We start from the raw sequence: 18,619 nt of genomic DNA, 5'->3' as shown, positions 1-18,619 counted from the left end.
GGTCTGTGTAAAAATAGGTGATGCTGCCATAACATTGAGAAAGTGTAAAGAACAACACACCATTCCAGATCTGCGGTCCCCGAAGTGGACAGACATATACAGGGGAGTTAACACAACCGAGGCATCGCATCTTGTCCACTAAATATTCAGATGTCTGGCATCTCATATAAAGTACCAGATATAGGAGTAATGAGTAAATTGTTGTTATTGCATTTATTCACAGCGGTGAGTAATGTCCTCCATGCACGGCATGCCAACTACTTGGCACTTGGTGCGCCGTGCATGGGGGACATTCATCCTTTCCCCGAGATGGGCTTTAAATATAGCATTGAAAGCATTTTGTTGTTTCTGTTCAATAAGTGCAAAAATGTCCTGTTTGTGTCATAAATGCAGATTTGTCCTTTGCTCACTTCCTGTGCTATCTCATGGAGTGTTCGCATAGATTGCACAACAATTACACTCTATGTCGTTCAGAAGAGGGGAGGGGGAAGGTTTCAGTAGTTTAACAAAAGATGACTGGACAGGGCTGACACCAGTTGTTGTCATTTGTTGTCAGTCCATAAGTATGAAACTAGTAGCCTAGTGCATTTCTTGAGGATCCACAGGTGTTTTTCTGTACTTGCAGGGTCTATAGAGTGGAATAAAAACATATGTATTCTTAAAAATGTTTCCTACCCCGTCCTTCCTATCTTACCTAACCTGTACAAAAAGATCTATATAGTTACCAATTTTTAGTCCACTCCTGACCTGTCACATGATCCCGCAGCTCCGGCTCTCTTGTGTTAGTGAGCGGCTGCTGCAGGTAAGAGAAGAGAACACCAACAACCGCTGGGCTATGGGAGCCTATGGGAGTTATCGCGGCTCCTGGAATTCAGAGCTGTTTTTGAGCGCTCCCCCAAGTTGATGGATCATGTGACCAGACTGGAATGGACGAAAAATAGTTAAGCATACAAATCTTTTTTATACACGGTAGGCAAGATAGGTAGGAGGAGGGAGGAGAGAACATTTTTAAGAAAGCTTATACTTAGGCTTTTCTTCCACTTTAAAGGGATAAAACATGGGGAAATGCTTTGCAGAAATGAACAGCATGTGTTTTATTTTTTTTAAATAGGCTAGTTCACCTTTTCAGTATATTACACCATGCAGTCTAGGGGCTCCAGTGTGTTCAAAAACTCTACGCAGCTTTGAAATATTGTGCTTAGTTAAATAAATATACCAGTATTGACCAATTGGGTCACCCCTGAAGCCTGGTCAAAGAACTCCTACAGGTAGCTGTGCCCCATCTGGTCCTGTTGCTGGGATGCTCTAGCCATTGATCGCCCCCCCCCCCCCCCGTATCAAAGCATTCCGGCTTTCCCCCAGCATTGCTGAGCTCAGCAATGCTGCAAGAGAGGGAGAATTAGAGTGCACTACAAATACACAATGAGGAGAATGAGGAGAAAGCTTGCTGCTGTGATGCTGGGCATAAATATCCAAAAGAAAGAAAACAAACTCTCTTGCGCTCTATGACCCAACACGGGGTAGGTAGATGGAGTCAGGACTTGGAAGTTTTTACCACCAGTGCATATGGGGTTGTGCAGCTCCAAACAAGGCTGGGGAAGCCCGACCAATACTGTGAAGCGAAAACAAACAAAGAGCGCACCAACCTTGCGCATTAACTCAGTAAGCCAAAATGTATTAATTACAGAATAATACTCACAAACACTGAGCTCTGATGAAGAAGGTTTGTCTTTCGAAGGTGTGTCTTTCGAAACGCGTCAGCTGTTCCCTGAGTGTCCACTCCTCTGATGGGACTCGCGCAGGTTGCTTTTATCCTTAGTCCCTTTGAAGACTTACATGCATGATATACTTCAGTGTTTGTGAGTATTATTCTGTAATGAACAAATTTTGGCTTACTGAGGTAATGCGCAAGGTTGGTGCGCTCTTTGTTTGTTTTCACTTCATAAATATCCAATGGTTAGGGTGTTCTACCAACAGGACCAGATAGGACACATCCAAGGCCGGTGCTAGACTATATTGTGCCCTAGGAAAGACCAGCTACTTGCGCCCCCCTCCCCCTCCAAAAATAATTAAACATTTTTAAAAACAGTAGAAAATATTACATCAACAAAACATGAAACTGCTAAATTTCTTTTAATTTGCAAAAATAAGTGCCATAAGATGCCACCAGCACCAATATTAAAGACAAAATCTGTGTCACGGGTGGACTGTCTCTGTGGCTGGCAGTGACAGTTGCAGTGAGTGGAGGATGATGGATCCACACTCTGTCAAATCCCAGGCTGGAATTCCCCAGGCAATGGGGGGAGATAAAACACTGTGACAGCAGGCAGCCCAGCCCACACACACACACACACACACAGAGAACACCTGAACTGAGCGATCACACACAGTGACAGATCCAACACAACACACCATCACCAATACTGCTGAGTCAGATATTACCTTCCTCCACAGGTGCAGCTCCGCCTCCGCTGATGAATGGGAAGGGAAGGGCTTTAACTCCATAGTAATCAGCAGCTGCCGTGCAGTAAGGGACTGAGTCTGAGAGGAACACTGGAAAGAGCTGCACACAGCTGCTACACTGGCCCCAGACACCCATCTTCCTCTGTCCTTTCTTACTTCCCTCTGCCACCTCTCCCTTCAGCTGAAGGATGATCCATGACATGGCAGTATCCCACATAGAGAGAGCTCTGGCCTGTGCTGTGCCCAGGTGCACCCTAGGTGACAGTGCACCCTAGGTGGCTGCTTAGTTTGCCTAGTGGAAGCACCAGCCCTGGACACAGCTACGTATAGGAGTTTTTCAGCCAGGCTTTAGGGGGAACCCAAGTGGCCTCTTGACTGTAAGGTGTATTTTATTAAAAAGGTGAACTAACCCTTTAATTTTATCTTGACATACACTTAAAGGCTTCATGCACACACCATACAAAATGCAAAACCTGCATAATGGCATTCCTGGAACCAGCTGCTGCTGCATTCAGTCACTTATTTAGAAGCATTATGAGAGGAGACTGTACTTGGTTGTGTGCTGGGGTCTACGTAAAGCACCCATGTGCACATGGACATATGCTCTGAGTGCACACTACCAATGAACAGCTGTACTTGGCGGCAGTGGGTCATGGGAAAGTCACTAGATAGGCTGTGCATGCTGTGCAGCCCCTGTACAGCTGTATGTATGAAACCTAAGATGAAATTTACATACACAGCTGAATGACTCAAAGCAGTGAATCTTCCTTTATCAGTAAGCAAGGTTTCAATTACAGCATGTTTGCTGAAAGGAGGTGATTACTGCTTTTCTGTCTCTTTAGAAAACCTATAGTGCTCTGTGAATCCTTTGTAATACATGCTTGTTTCTAAGGCAAAAAATTAAACACATAGTAATTATAAGAATAAAAAAATATATTTGATCCAAAATCATTATAATTTATCTTTATTATAGATGAATAAGACTATAAGGTGCAAATATTTTCCTCTGCCAGAAAGTGTAATATTTTTTGAGTACACATGGCTCAACTGATATTATTCCTTTTGTAAAAATGTGGGGTTTTTTTTAACCGTTGTTAGTGTTTAAGGACCATTTCAGACCAGCAACTTGGTAGAAGAGATCTGTAGCAGCAGCAAATTTGCTTTCTTATTCTCTCAGGTGATTTCTAGCTGGCTACAATAGTTCTCTATACAGCCACCAATCACCAGTTAGAGAAAATCACTAGCAGCTGCATCAGGTTGCATGAGAAGCAACTGAAGCTGGCTATACTGTGCCTGTTTAGACGCTGCAAAAAGCCAATTGCTCAGCGACTGTGCTACAAATCGCTGGAATTCTAGCAGTAGATACCATTTATTTCTTGCAATTCATTGATTTCTAGCAACAAAAATGCTAGGGAGAGGAATTCTGTAGCTGCTACAAATCACTGCTTCAAATCAGTTGTATGACATGACCCTAAGGAATGATCCATGCAGATAGATGAATAACTGAGCAAATCTAATGATTGCTGTTGTCTATAGGCATGTAGGGGGAGGGGTAGAATGGTAGAATGAGAGGAAGGGGAGGAAGAGGAGATTGAGAAACATAGAGAGAGGGGAAGAAGGGATGGGAGAAAGAGGCAGGGAGAGAAAAGATAGAGGCGGCAGAGGGTGAGAGAGAAAAAAATATGGGGGGGGGGGGTTTAGAGAGGAAAGAGGAGAAAGAGAATTTGGAAGGAGAGAGAAAGGGAGATTAGAAGGAGAGAGAGAACAAAGGGGGGAGGCTTAGAAAAGTGCAAATGGAGGGGAGGGAGGGCGAGAAGGTAGGGGAAGATAGAATGAGGAGGGGGGCAGAGGGTGAGAGGAGGGAGAGGGGAAGGATAGAGAACCAAACAAATATGGAGGGGGGAGATGAGGGAGGAGAGAGGGGGGGAGAGAATGTGGAAGGAGAGAGAAAGGGGAGACGGGAAAAGGGGAGCGTAAGGAGGAGAAGAGAGAGGCGAAGAGGGGCAAATAAAAGTACAAATGGAGGGAAGGGGAGGGGAGGAGTGAGCGAGGAGAAGGGGGCATAGAAAAGTGTAAATGGAGGGGAGAGAGGGGGAGGAGAGAAAAGGAGAATGGGGCAAAGAAAAGTACAAAAGAGGGGGAGGAGAGAGAGAAGAAAGGGGGGCATAGAAAAGTGTAAATGGAGGGGAGGGAGGGAGGGAGAGGGAGAAGGGGGGGGGGAGAGAGAGAGAGAGAGAGAGAGAGAGAGAGAGAGAGAGAGAGAGAGAGAGAGAGAGAGAGAGAGAGAGAGAGAGAGAGAGAGGGGGAAATACAGAAGGGAGGGAATAAAGTGTAAAAGAAGAAAGAAAGAAAGAAAGAGAAAGAAAGAGAAAGAAAGAAAGAAAGAAAGAAAGAAAGAAAGAGAAAGAAAGAAAGAAAGAGAAAAGAAAGAGAAAGAAAGAGAAAGAAAGAGAAAGAAAGAGAAAAGAAAGAAAGAAAAGAAAAAGGAAGATAGATAAGAGAGAGGAGAAAGGAGGGTGGGGGAGATAGAGAAGGGAAAAGACAAAAAAAAGGAGAGACAGTGAAATTTAGAGTAGTTTTGGATTTGTAGCCCACACTGTTAGACTGGGGGGGCTGAATCCAGCAGTCCATTCTGTGGTCCCGAACCAATCACTTTAGTAATGAGGACTACAGCAGGTTACGGTCGGCACAGCCGCACTCTCCCAACACTGTCCCTGGCCCAGCCTCAGTCCTCATCAGATGGTACCTGTGGCTTCCGCCCTCCTCCCAGTACAGCTAACAATGGGTATCTCCGGCTGTCTAATGACTAATATAGTGAAACATTTTATTTTTTCTGGTTTATGTTGTCACGGATCGTGCAGCAGAAAAAGCCAATTACCACGCCGCTCCTCCTTTAATTCCGATGTGTCACAACACAGCCACAAATTGCTATCTATATTGTGTGAGCTCCTGAGTCTAATTGTCAGCCGGGCCGGGCGCCCATTAGCGGGCTCTAGCATGAGCTCCGCTGACCACCACTGATCGCTTTCAGGAGCTCCGGGTGCTGGACAGCTCCCATACACAGCTCCCATAGACAGCTCCATAGACAGCTCCCATAGACAGCTCCCATAGACAGCTCCATAGACAGCTCCCATAGACAGCTCCATAGACAGCTCCATAGACAGCTCCCACAGACAGCTGCCATACAAGACAGCTCCCATACTCAGCTCCCATACACAGCTCCCATAGACAGCTCCATAGACAGCTCCCATACACAGCTCCCATACACAGCTCCACAGACAGCTCCCATACACAGCTCCATAGACAGCTCCACAAACAGCTCCCATACACAGCTCCATAGACAGCTCCCATACACAGCTCCCACAGACAGCTCCACAGACAGCTCCCATACACAGCTCCATGAACAACTCCCATACACAGCTCCATAAACAGCTCCCATACACAGCTCCATAGACAGCTCCCATACACAGCTCTATAGACAGCTCCCATACACAGCTCCCACAGACAGCTCCACAGACAGCTCCCATACACAGCTCCACAGACAGCTCCCATACACAGCTCCCATACACAGCTCCCATACACAGCTCCCATACACAGCTCCATAGACAGCTCCATAGACAGCTGCCATACAAGTCAGCTCCTTAGACAGCTCCCATACAAGACAGCTCCGTAGACAGCTCCCATAGACAGCTCCCATACACAGCTCCATAGACAGCTGCCATACAAGTCAGGTCCGTAGACAGCTCCCATACACAGCTCCATACACAGCTCCATACACAGCTCCATACACAGCTCCCATACACAGCTCCCATACACAGCTCCCATAGACTACAGCTCCATACACAGCTCCCATACACAGCTCCCATAGACTACAGCTCCCATAGACAGCTCCCATAGACAGCTCCCATAGACTACAGCTCCCATACACAGCTCCATAGACAGCTCCATAGACAGCTCCCATACACAGCTCCATAGACTACAGCTCCCATACACAGCTCCAAAAGACAGCTCCTATAAACAGCTCCCATACACAGCTCCCATAGACAGCTCTCATAGACTACAGCTCCCATAGACAGCTCTCATACACATCTCCCATAGATAGTTCCCATAGACTACAGCTCCCATACAAGACAGCTCCCATACAAGACAGCTCCCATACAAGACAGCTCCCATACAAGACAGCTCCCATACAAGACATCTCCCATACAAGACATCTCCCATACAAGACATCTCCCATACAAGACATATCCCATACTCCCATAGAAGACAGCTCCCATACAAGACAGATCCCATACTCCCATAGAAGACAGCTCCCATAGAAGACAGATCCCATACTCCCATACAAGACAGCTCCCATAGAAGACAGATCCCATACTCCCATACAAGACAGCTCCCATAGAAGACAGATCCCATACTCCCATAGAAGACAGCTACCGTACAAGACAGCTACCGTACAAGACAGCTCCCATAGAAGACAGATCCCATAAAAGACAGATCCCATAAAAGACAGATCCCATAAAAGACAGATCCCATAAAAGACAGATCCCATAAAAGACAGATCCCATACTCCCATAGAAGACAGCTCCCATCAGCTGCGCTGGCACCACCCTAGTGCCTCTCCAGTCCTGAATCTCTGCTTCTCACCCAAGGGCCCTCCGCTCTTGCATGGGGGCACTGGGGCCCCCCACCCCCCATAATCTGGCAATGGTTAATCAGTAAGTCCATCCAGTGAATTGGCTGTCTCCACCACCAGCAACCCCAGTGCCTGAGATTTCTGTGTCTACAGGCAAAAGGAGGAGGGGGGAAGGGAGGGGGTATTTAACCCTTGCCATGCTGCCACCTCCACAGCTCCATCCTTGCAGTGGGCTGGAGGATGTACAGCAGCCCATGAATCCCCTTCTGAATTAGATTTTTCCTTTTCCTTGAGGAAGGTGTGTGTTGGGGGGGGGGGGGGGGGGGGCTGCAGAGTGCCTACAGAAGAATATTTTTGCTTATTCCAGGGGTTGTTGAGCTAGGTGGAGTCCCCAGCTGATTGGCTGTTGGATGTCACATGCCTGGCTTCTTATAGGGGGCTGAGGATCTCAAACTGCTTCACTGTCTTATTCTGGTAACTAAGTGTCAGTGCAGGCACCGGTCCTCTCTGCAAGCAAAGGGAGGGCAATCCCACCGGACAAGGGGGCACCAGGCGGGGGACTGGCACAGGGCACCCGGCTACACCTCACCTCCATTGCCTGCATCTTCTCCAGGATTACTGAGATCTTCGCACTGATTGAGGTGGAGGAGGAGGAGGAGGAGGAGAGCATTGCTTGGAGCTCCCAGCTGGGCTGCATTCAGTGGGGAGCTTGTCTGGCTCAGCAGTCATTGCCTCTCATGAAAGCCAGCAAAGTGTGAGCAGGGGCTGTGTATGGGGATGTGTCTGCACCCCCCAACCTTGGCTGCCACTTTGGATTCTAACGCTTGCCTCTGTCCGTTTGTAGAATGGCACGGTTTGGAGACGACCTGCCCACCCGCTATGGAACTGGGGTGCCGGGGGGAGCTGGGCGAGGGAGCAGCCGCCAAGGTGGCCCCCAGCCCGGCCAAAGGATGTACAAGCAGTCCATGGCACAGCGGGCGAGAACCATGGCACTGTACAACCCCATCCCGGTCAAACAGAACTGCTTCACCGTCAACAGATCGCTCTTCATCTTCAGTGAGGACAATGTCATCCGCAAGTATGCCAAGAGGATCACTGAGTGGCCATATCCTTCCTCGGGGGCAGGGCCGGGGGGAGGGCTCCCTGGGCGTGGGGTGGAGGCGATGGGGCTCAGTGCAGGGGGGGTGTTATTACAGAAATTGTTTGTGTGTGTGTATATATATGTATCAAGGAGCTACATGTATGTGCATGTCGGTACTAATTCCTATCATACCTACCTACCTATGTGCCCTAATCCTTATTATAGGTATGAGTTTATCTACCTACTTACATATGTATCTATGTGTCCCGATCCTTATTATATTTATCTCATTACCTACCCACCTAGCTATCTATGCATCTATCTATACATCCCAACCCTTAATATATATATATATATCTGCTTATCAACCTACCTACCTAGCTGTGCATCAATCCATGTATCCCGACCCTTAATAAATGTGTGTGTGTGTGTGTGTGTGTATATATATATATATATATATATATATATATATCTGCTAATCTACCTACCTATGTGTCCCAACCCTTATTATATATATCTGCTTATGTACGTATCTACCTACCCATGTGTCCCAACCCTTATTATATGTATCTGCTTATGTACGTACCTACCTACCCATGTGTCCCAACCCTTATTATATATATCTGCTTATGTACGTACCTACCTACCCATGTGTCCCAACCCTTATTATATATATCTGCTTATGTACGTACCTACCTACCCATGTGTCCCAACCCTTATTATATATATCTGCTTATGTACGTACCTACCTACCCATGTGTCCCAACCCTTATTATATATATCTGCTTATCTACCTACCTACCTATGTGTCCCAACCCTTATATTATATATATATATATATATATATATATATATATGCTTATCTACCTACCTATGTGTCCCAACCCTTATTATATATATCTGCTTATCTACCTACCTACTTACCTATCTATGTGTCCCAATCCTTATTATATATATATTTGCTTACCTACCTATCAATGTATCCATTTATCTATGTGTCCTAATCCATAATATTTCAATCTTCTTACCTACCTACTGTATCCCTCTGTCTATGTGTCATATCCACATGCCTATGTATTTACCTATGTGTTCTAATCTCTATTATCTCTATCTGCTTATCTACCTACCTACCTACCTATGTATCTGTCTACCTATATGTCTTAATTCCTATTATATCTGTCAGCTTATCTCCCAACTACCTAGCTTTGTATTCATCTTTCTAAATGTCTGAAATCCTATTAGATCTATCTTCATATCTACCTACCTATGTATGTTATTTAACTGTCTGGTTGGCATTGGGGGCCTGCTGTACCATACCTGCTCTTATGGCCTAGAATTGAAAGTGTTAAAATACACTGTGGTCAGTATGCAGATGTCAGTAGGATTCAAGGTGCCCCCCCCCCATCCCCCGCCCACCCAATTCAGTCTAGTGCCATCCTGGTGTAATATGTCACAGAGAGGATTCCCAAACATATATTGGGGTGGGGGTGTGTTGGGTGGCTCAGGTGGTATGTTGGTTGGTGGGAGGGTGAATAGAGCACGCCAATGGCCAAGGTAGTTCCTGGGCTCCGGTGTTTTGGTGTGTAGAGATGGGAATTGCCCCCTTTGAGGGCTGGTTGTTATGAAAGACAACACCTATTGATTGGTGTGTGTATGTGTGTGAGAGAGAGAGGCGTCAGGGCCTGCTGGAAGAATCCTAGCAACCCCTGTGTGTCACCATCCCTAGGCTGTGCTGCACCATCCATGGAGGAAGCAGCATTAGACATATGCTGGGGTCATTAGGTGTATGCCTATCCCACTGGTAGCCAGGGAACTCCAGGGAGGGGGTGGGGTGGTCTGTGGGCTTCAGTCCCTGACCAAAGGGGGGCTTTCATTACATCTCCATGTTAACCTTGCCCATAGGCCAGACATTGAGTGACACTGATCCAGTGTGTGTGTTCGGTGTATCTTATAATGCCATTCCTGTTCAGTGTGATTTTTTTTTTTTTTTTTTTTTCTTTTTTGCAAGTATGCATTTTATATTTATTGAATTTATTATGATTCTGTGTGTTTTGTATATATGTGTTTATATGTCAGTCTATGTGGAATGTATAATTGGCCATGTATAGCTTATGATTCAATAACAAGTCATTTTTGGCAGTGTGTTTTTGTGTGTACATTTAGGAACAGTATCAAGTAATTGCCCAATACATATTAAGTGTGCCTTAATTTGTATGTATGCGTGTTACAAATTATTGAGTAATGTGCATGTTGGTCTGCTAGATTTGTGACTATAGTACATATGCTGGAGTGTACACAATATGTGTAATTTATTGTGAATTTGTGTGGTTTATTGTGAAGTGTGTGATATATAGGATTTCATGAATAGTGTGTGTACGATTATGTATGAAGGGTTTATTGTGTATGTGTCAGTGTGCCCCTATGAGTGCGTGTGCCTGCCGGTGTGCAGTGTGTGTTGGGGGTGGGGTGTTGGGTGTGAATGCACTGTGTCTATGGATCTGCACTGTTCTTTCTGTACAAGCAGCTGAATATCTGACACTGTATCACTGCCTCTTGTCGTCTTCCTGACTGCTCATACCGTACACTGTGCATTGCAAACCCCATACAGCCATGGCGGATCATAGTATAAAGGTGCGAATGGCCAGGATTAGCGGCTAGTGCAGTCTTTAGGCACCCTGCTGCGCCTATTCCATATTGGATGATATTTTATGAAGGTGATCAAGTCTCAATTAAAACTGGAATACTATACAGAGGTGACAGCAAGCACACAATGGAAGAGATGTTCTATTTGTAAGCTGAAACACTTCAACTTCTAAATGAGCCCTCGTCCCTTATATTGCACTAACCTGTCTCTGACAGTCCCTGTATATCCAGAGGCTTCCAATCATCCCTTGTCATACATGAGCACAAGGAAGATGTACAAAGTGCAGCTACCTTTAGCAATCACATTTTACAAAAACTGTGAAAGATCATTTTTGTTTGATTGTTGTGGGCTCCTGGGTTTTGCACATTTTATCTTGATTAAAAAAAGTGACAGAATTCAAAGAGTATGTAAACCCCCAAACATATTGCAGCTTGCCCCCCTTTAGATGTGGTGACTATTTTAAAGTCTTTATTGTTTTTTTTTTTTTCTTTTCTTTTGACCTGATGAGTAACACACTTCCTGTCTAAGTGTGTCTCCTCTATCAAAGGGTTCAGTGAGGATCAATGAGGATCAATGGAGAATGGACACAAATCGCACTGCAAAGAATCACATGTGATTTGAACAGAAATGCAGTGTGTCTCCTCTGTCAATGTAGGATCAATGGAGACACTCTTGGACAGCAGTACTGTCTGGAGAGGGTAGTGTTAAGCAGGGTATACAGCTTGATTTTTAATTTTATTTATTCAACCAGCAGGTTCAACAAACAAAAGACTGACAGATCTCTGTGCTATTGTATTCTGACAGCAGGGACTCCCACCCATCAGAATGCACAGGTCAGCACTGCAGCATGTGCTGCTCGAATGCTGGTTTTCCAGCAGGACCGTAAGGCTGGCCATACATTATACAATTTTCTCATATGATTTTCCTTCGGATTTACCAAAACCCTATAATATGAGGTCAAACCTAAACACTTTCAGCTTCTATGCAGTCAGGCAGGCCCTTGCATGTGATTTGAACAGGAATGTGGTGTGATTCCTGTCTTTTTCCAGTTTCCTGGTGAGTAACACTTCCTGTCTAAGCCTGGGTTCACACTGATGCGGTGCGGAATTTGCTGCGGTTTCTGTACGAATTCTGCACCGCATCACAATCGCATCCCGTTCATGCAAATCGCTGCGGGTGTGTATGTTCAGTTAACAACACCCCGAAATCGGTCCGCAAAGTGCGGTGCAATGTGCAGAATTAGATTGCATGCGTGTGAATACCCATGTGATCCGCTTCTAGTGCAGACCAAAAGAAGGGTCCTGCATCTTCTTGGTGTGAATGCAGTGTGATTTGAGCCATGCAAAATGTATGGCTCAAATCGCACTGCACAGAATTTGCAGGCGATTTGCACAGCAATGCGGTGTGGTTCCTGTGCAAATCACATGCGATATGCCGCACTGCACAAGTGTGAACCCAGGCTAAGGGTGTCTCCTTTATCAGTTGAGGACAAATGGAGACACTATTTGACAGCAGTACTGTCTGGAGAGGGTAGTGTTAAGCATGGTATACACCTTGAGTTGTGAGCACTGCAAAGAAGCGCATGTGATTTGAACAGGAATGCAGTGCAATTCCTGTCCGAATCACATGCAGTTTCCTTGTGGGTGCAGTGTGATTTGCAGTATGATTTGAGCCCTTCATTTTGTATGGCTCAAATCGAAAAAGTGATTCAGACAGGAATTGCACTGCATTCCTATTCAAATCACGTGATTCTTTGCAGTGCAATTTGATCTCATTCAGTTTGTATGGCCTCAAATCGCACCACAAGGGAACCAGTAATCGGTATCAGCAAGTACTTGAGCACAAGTACAGATAAAAAACGTTATCGGTACAACTCTATTGACAACCCCAGCTAACTCTTTTTAAGCAGTTGTTTCAGTTTAGGATAATGGTGTTACATAAACGAATAAAAACTGACCATTGTAAGACCCCTTGTCAGTGGTAAATAGTTTGAATGGGTTGTTTTACAAGGTGAGTGTTCGCAGATACTTTAAGACAATTTATATACAGTGAAGGAAATAAGTATTTGATCCCCTGCTGATTTTGAATGTTTGCCCACTCATAAAGAAATGATTGGTCTAAAAATCGAATGGTAGGTGTATTGTAACACCGAGAGACAGAATAGCAGCAAAAGAAATGCATGTCTAGCAAATTATGCACTGATTTGCATGTTCATTAGGGAAATAAGTATTTGATCCCCTTCACAAAACATGACTTAGTACTTGGTGGGAAATCCCTTATTGGCAATCAGAGGTCAGACGTTGCCTGTAGTTGGCCACCAGGTTTGCACACATCTCAGGAGGGATTTTGGCCCACTCCTCTTGGCAGATCCTCTCCAAGTCATTAAGGTTTGGTGGCTGACGTTTGGCAACTCGAACTTTCAGCTCCCTCCACAGATTTTCAATTGGATTAAGGTCTGGAGACTGGCTAGGCCACTCCAGGACCTTAATGTGCTTCTTATTGAGCCATTCCTTGGTTGCCTTGGCCGTGTGTTTTGGGCCATTGTCATGCTGGAACACCCATCCACGACCCATTTTCAATGCCCTGGCTGAGGGAAGAAGGTTCTCACCAAAGATTTGACAGTACATTACCCCATCCATCGTCCCTTTGATGCGGTCCTGTCCCCTTAGCAGAAAAACGCCCCCAAAACACAATGTTTCCACCACCATGTTTGACAGTTGGGATGCAGTTCTTGGGGTCATAGGCAGCATTCCTCCTCTTCCAAACATGGCGAGTTTAGTTGATGCCAAAGAGCTCGATTTTGGTCTCATCTGACCACAACACTTTCAACCAGTCCTCCTCTGCATCATTCAGATGTTCAGTGGCAGACTTCAGATGGGCCTGGACATGTGCTTTCTTGAGCAGAGAGACCTTGCGGGCACTGCAGGATTTCAATCCTTGTCAGAGTAGTGTGTTGACTGTGGTCCCAGCTGCCTGGAGATCATTGACAAGATCCTCATGTGTAGTTCTGGGATGATTCCTCACTGTTCTCATGATCCTTGACACTCCACAAGGTGAGATCTTGCATGGTGCACCAGATCTAGGGAGACTGACAGTAGTTTTGTGTTTCTTCAATTTGTGAATGATTGCACCAACTGTTGTCACCTTCTCACCAAGCTGCTTGGCGATAGTTTTGTAGCCCAGTCCAGCCTTGTGTAGGTCTACAATCTTTTCCGACATCCTTGGACAGCTTTTTGGTCTTTGCCATAGTGGAGAGTTTGGAATCTGATTGTTTGATTGCTCCTGTGGACAGGTGTCTTTTATACAGGTAACAAAATGAGATTAGCAGCACTCCCTTTAAGAGACTGCTTCTAATCTCAGCTTGTTACCTGTATGAAAGACACCTGGTAGAAGGAAATCCTGCTAAATGATAGGGGATCAAATACTTATTTCCCTCATGAACATGCAAATCAGTGCATAATTTGTTAGACATGCATTTCGTTTGAATTCTTTGTTTCTATTCTGTCTCTCAGTGTTACAATATACCTACCATTCGATTTTTAGACTGATCATTTCTCTGTGAGTGGGCAAACATTCAAAATCAGCAGGGGATCAAATACTTATTTCCTTCACTGTATATAGATATAAAAATATAAATGTTTTCTCCTTTTTTATAAGTGATCACATACCCTCTGTTCTCAGCTGCATACAAGCTGGAGGAGGAGAAACAGCAGTACACTGAACTTCCCAGGGAATGGCTGTGCGAAGGGGGGGGGCAGCACACTGAGTTCTCAGCACTGCCAGAACAATGAGCACGCTGTGCTCTCCGACCTGGTGTGGTCAGTTTTAATAGGAAAGCAGAGTGGCTGGCAGGAACACCAGGGATTTCAAACAGGAAGCAATACAAAGAGAACAGGATACTTTTTCATACGAGTACACGGTACAGCAGGCATGTATCAGGAATTTGAAATGTTGGATTTACATATTATATAACCCTCAAATTGCCTCTTTTGCTGGACAGCTTGGTCTGCTAAAGCTGAAAAACTAAAGACTAAAGTTGGCCAGCTTAGTTTGTTGATCAGCCCATTGGCTGAATTAAAATAAACAGATTTCTCCATTGACATAAACAAGATCCCTACTGCTGTCACAATAAACTGATCAGCAGCTGCTGATCAATGGCAAATGTTTGTGTATCCCTTTAACCAATCAACTGCTGTCAAGAGGGGGAGCCCACACACACTGATCAAAATTTGGCCAACCCAGCAGTGTAGTGTGTAGTGTATGACCAGCTTTAAGGCCTCATGTACTCTGCTGCTCCTACACATGAGTTTGGAAACTTTTGGCATTTTTTTTTGCCAAAACCCCTGAACTCATCTCAATAAAAGCCTATGTGGCCATGTACAAATAGGCTTTTACCAGCGTTCAGGGGCAGTTAAACGTTCCTCTTTTGAACGCAGAATAATTGCGTTCAACAGAGAAACGTTTTGGCCAAAAAATGCTAAATGCTGCAAAAACGTGTGTAAGTTTAGTGCTAGGGTATTTATCCATGTCAATGGAAAATACTCTGGCCAATGAAATAAATAAACATCCCAGCGCTAAACGCAGTAGTGCGTTTACACACATTTTTGCCATGTTTAGTGTTTTTCTGCTGCCAGGAGAGTTTTTAATGACTAGCTGAGTTCATTTGTATATGAGGCAGGACCATCAGGTGAAAATAAAAGGTGGAAAAAAAAAACTAATAAAAATAAAAACTAATGCAGCTACCACATTAAAGGATTTCAGCAGAAACCCCCAGCTGGTCTGTTATCTGGAAGATGTCACAGGTAATATAAACTGATATATAGCATATTCATATCGACACCCTAAGCCCCAAAATATGATTTGTGTCTCGTACAAACACGTCCAGCTCACAACCATACACTATAGATTGTTCTTTAGAGAAGAGTTTTTGAAGTTCAATTTAATATATTACGCTTTACATTTGAACATAGTAAGAAATCGTACGTTCTTCTTGCCTTCCATGTGTCGATGATTAAAGATGTATTTTATTAATAATATACAGAGATCGGCTTTGGTGACAGGTGACATCATTGTTTGTTGCTAAGTAACTTCTATATCGGCAACCTGAAGGGGGTAAAGTCCAAGCAGATGACAAAAAATGCTTTCCTGCGTAAGGGGGGACAACAAATATTTAATTAAAACAGTTTTCCTTTTCTCTATGGAACTGCAGACAGAGTTGTTATGCTTATGTAAACCTTTTACCTTTTTTACACTTTTTTCTTTTTGCTTTCGCCAGGAAACCTTTTAATTTTTTTGCAAATATTGTTTCAAAATGGATCCTTTTAAAGGGAGACTGTCACCATCACACCGAGGATCACCAATATGGGTCCAAACGTTTTAATGAACGATCACATAGTTACAGCAAGGCAACGTTTCGGAGTCTCGCAGGACCCCTTCATCAGAGACGTCACATGCCTGATGAAGGGGTCCTGAGAGACTCCGAAACATTGCCTTGCTGTAACTATGTGATCGTTCATTAAAACTTTTGGACCCATATTGGTGATCCTTAGTGTGCTGGTGACATTCTCCCTTGCTGATTCTGTTCGGTTCCAGCCGACAGTCGCTGCAGCACCCACTTATACACACAGACATTTTTAATGCAGGAACGTCTGCATTTGGATTGTACACTTGTAGGCATCCTGAAAAAACATACTTTTTAAAATCAAAGATGAGAATAATCTTTTTTTTTATGTGATTTAAAAAAAAAGCAAAAAAAGCAAAGCAAGGCCAAATATTTTCTTTATATAATGTGATGCAGAGATCTTCCCATCTACAAGTGTACAAAGAAATAAAACTGTTAAAGTGACACCAATCTTTGGCTAAAAAAAAATCAACTTTGAGTAATTAAAAGTGCTTTTCTTTTTTTTACTTAATTCAATTTTTTTTTTTTGTTTGTTTTTATGCTGGTGTGATCTGACTACCCATTAGAGGGCTACGATATTTGTTCTCCATGGTCCCACTGTATATAGAATATAGGAATGTAGGAATGTATCCACCCTCTCTTGCTAGCTCCTGGGATAAACTATGGACTATGGGATGTGTACTGTGCATAGTGCAGTGCACATGGCCACTACCCGTGTGCACTGATTGTTCCAAATGAACCAGTGTGAGAAGGAAAGGAGAGGTGTGGGAGCTCATGCAAAACATTACAAGGAGGCAAAAAACACAATAAGAAAGGATTCCATGAAAAATAGATTACAGGGCCATTAAAACAGTTGTAAAGGCATTTTTTTCCCTTAAAATAATAAACATGTATGGTATTGTAGTATTGTATAGAGCAGTCTCATAGCTCCTCTTCTGGGGTCCTCCGCCAGTGATCTCTGCTCCTTCTCTTCTTTGAGTGCCCCTATAGCAAGCTGTGTGATGTAGGGGCACGTGTGTGAACACACTCCTGAGCCAGTGTGCATTCTTAGACAGCTCAGCCCCACCCCCTGCTTCCTCCTCACTGGATTTAAAGTGTTACTAAACCCACAACAGTGAAATCAGTCTGTATATGCAGTAAAGCTTGCTTGTTATACTCACTGTGACACCTAAGGGGTTTATCCTCCGCGTTGTGTAAAAAGGTTGTTTGATCCTGTCTTCTCTGATCCTCCCATTCTTCTACTATCCCCAATCCATCTGCTGATAGAACAGAACCTTGGGGGCAAGCTTCACATGTTCAGTTTGGTGTGTATTGCTAGAGTTTTTTTTCTAAGGAGTGTGCATGTGATCAGCACAGGGCCATTTAGCACTGTCCAGACAGAGGGTCAGGGGTCCTGCAGCCTCATGGGATAAGGGGAGAATGAAAATTCCTCCTACAAGCTTTAGCCAGTGCTCTGCTGGACACTGATTGAAGTCACAAGACTGCTAAAAAGTTATTTATCAGTTTATATTTACTAATATAATTGCATTTCCATATTCTGTGTACTGTGTGAGACCAGATATAGTGAATGCAGGGCCCTGAACACTTTAACTGACAGCAGCAAGAGCCAATGGTTCTCATTGCTGCCTGAGAAGAGGGAGAAGAGAGAGAAGACCTGTAGCCGGGCACAGATCAATGTCGAGCTCAAGTAAGTGTTTGGGGAGCAGGGGGAAGCAGCAAGTTGTAAGACATATTTTTTTTTTTTTTACTTGAATGCAGGGAAGGCATTAAGGTAAAAACGTGCTGACTTTAGAACCACTTTAAAGTGACAATAAACAATATCCTTCCGATATTTTCCAAAAATAATTCATACAAGCCTACTACTTCATGGTCCTGTAAAATGTTTTTCAAGAGATTATCAAGTGTGTCTGCCTCCCCTAACTTCCAAACCTCTCCCTTTCCTGCTCACTTCCATTTGTTTGGAATAAGCTCCCAACGTTAGTTGCGCTCATGTGCCTTACTCTATGAACACTATAAACTCCATAGTCTATAGTCTCTAGTTCATCTTTGGATCGAGACAGAGGGTGACTACTTTCCTACATACAGTGGGATCAGGGAGAACAAACGTAGTCACCCACTAACAGGAAGTTGGATCACAGCAACAAAAAATAGGAATTTGGAGGAGGATGAGAGCAACAGAAAGTTTTTTTTTGTTGTTTTTTTTTTCAGTTAGGACTGAGTTAATAATTTTTTTTGTTTTTTGTAACCAGAGTTTAGTGTCACTTAAGTAGTAGATGTAATGAATTATATATGCAGAATAAGGACATGGCTTAGTGTCACTAAGAATGAAGGTTTTATACAATTTGAAACATTTAACATTTGCAATGAAGTGTATGTTTCAGAAGCCTCTTTTGCTCT

At 44.1% G+C, this 18,619-nt stretch overlaps 1 protein-coding gene across 5 annotated transcripts in view; it reads left to right on the top strand.

The window, feature by feature from the left end:
• Positions 1 to 7,535: 7,535 nt before the first annotated feature.
• The window catches only part of CACNA1B (calcium voltage-gated channel subunit alpha1 B), a 378,141-nt gene continuing 367,057 nt past the window's right edge, over positions 7,536 to 18,619 (top strand). For 3 of the 5 annotated variants that reach the window (XM_089675298.1, XM_089675296.1, XM_089675297.1), the window contains exon 1: positions 7,537 to 8,201. In XM_089675298.1, the coding sequence (XP_089531424.1) occupies positions 7,942 to 8,201 (260 nt within the window). In that variant the 5' untranslated portion in view covers positions 7,537 to 7,941. Of the gene's footprint in view, positions 8,202 to 18,619 lie in introns of all 5 variants that reach the window. The other 2 variants (XM_089675295.1, XM_089675299.1) reach the window with 2 other exon arrangements.

The sequence above is a fragment of the Staurois parvus genome, unplaced genomic scaffold, assembly GCF_062004578.1.
Source record: "Staurois parvus isolate SC_StPar_1 unplaced genomic scaffold, SC_StPar_1.0 ptg000154l, whole genome shotgun sequence".
Lineage (NCBI taxonomy): Eukaryota > Metazoa > Chordata > Amphibia > Anura > Ranidae > Staurois > Staurois parvus.
The sequence above is the reverse complement of the archived record's forward strand: the minus strand, read 5'-3'. Positions and strand labels throughout refer to the sequence as shown.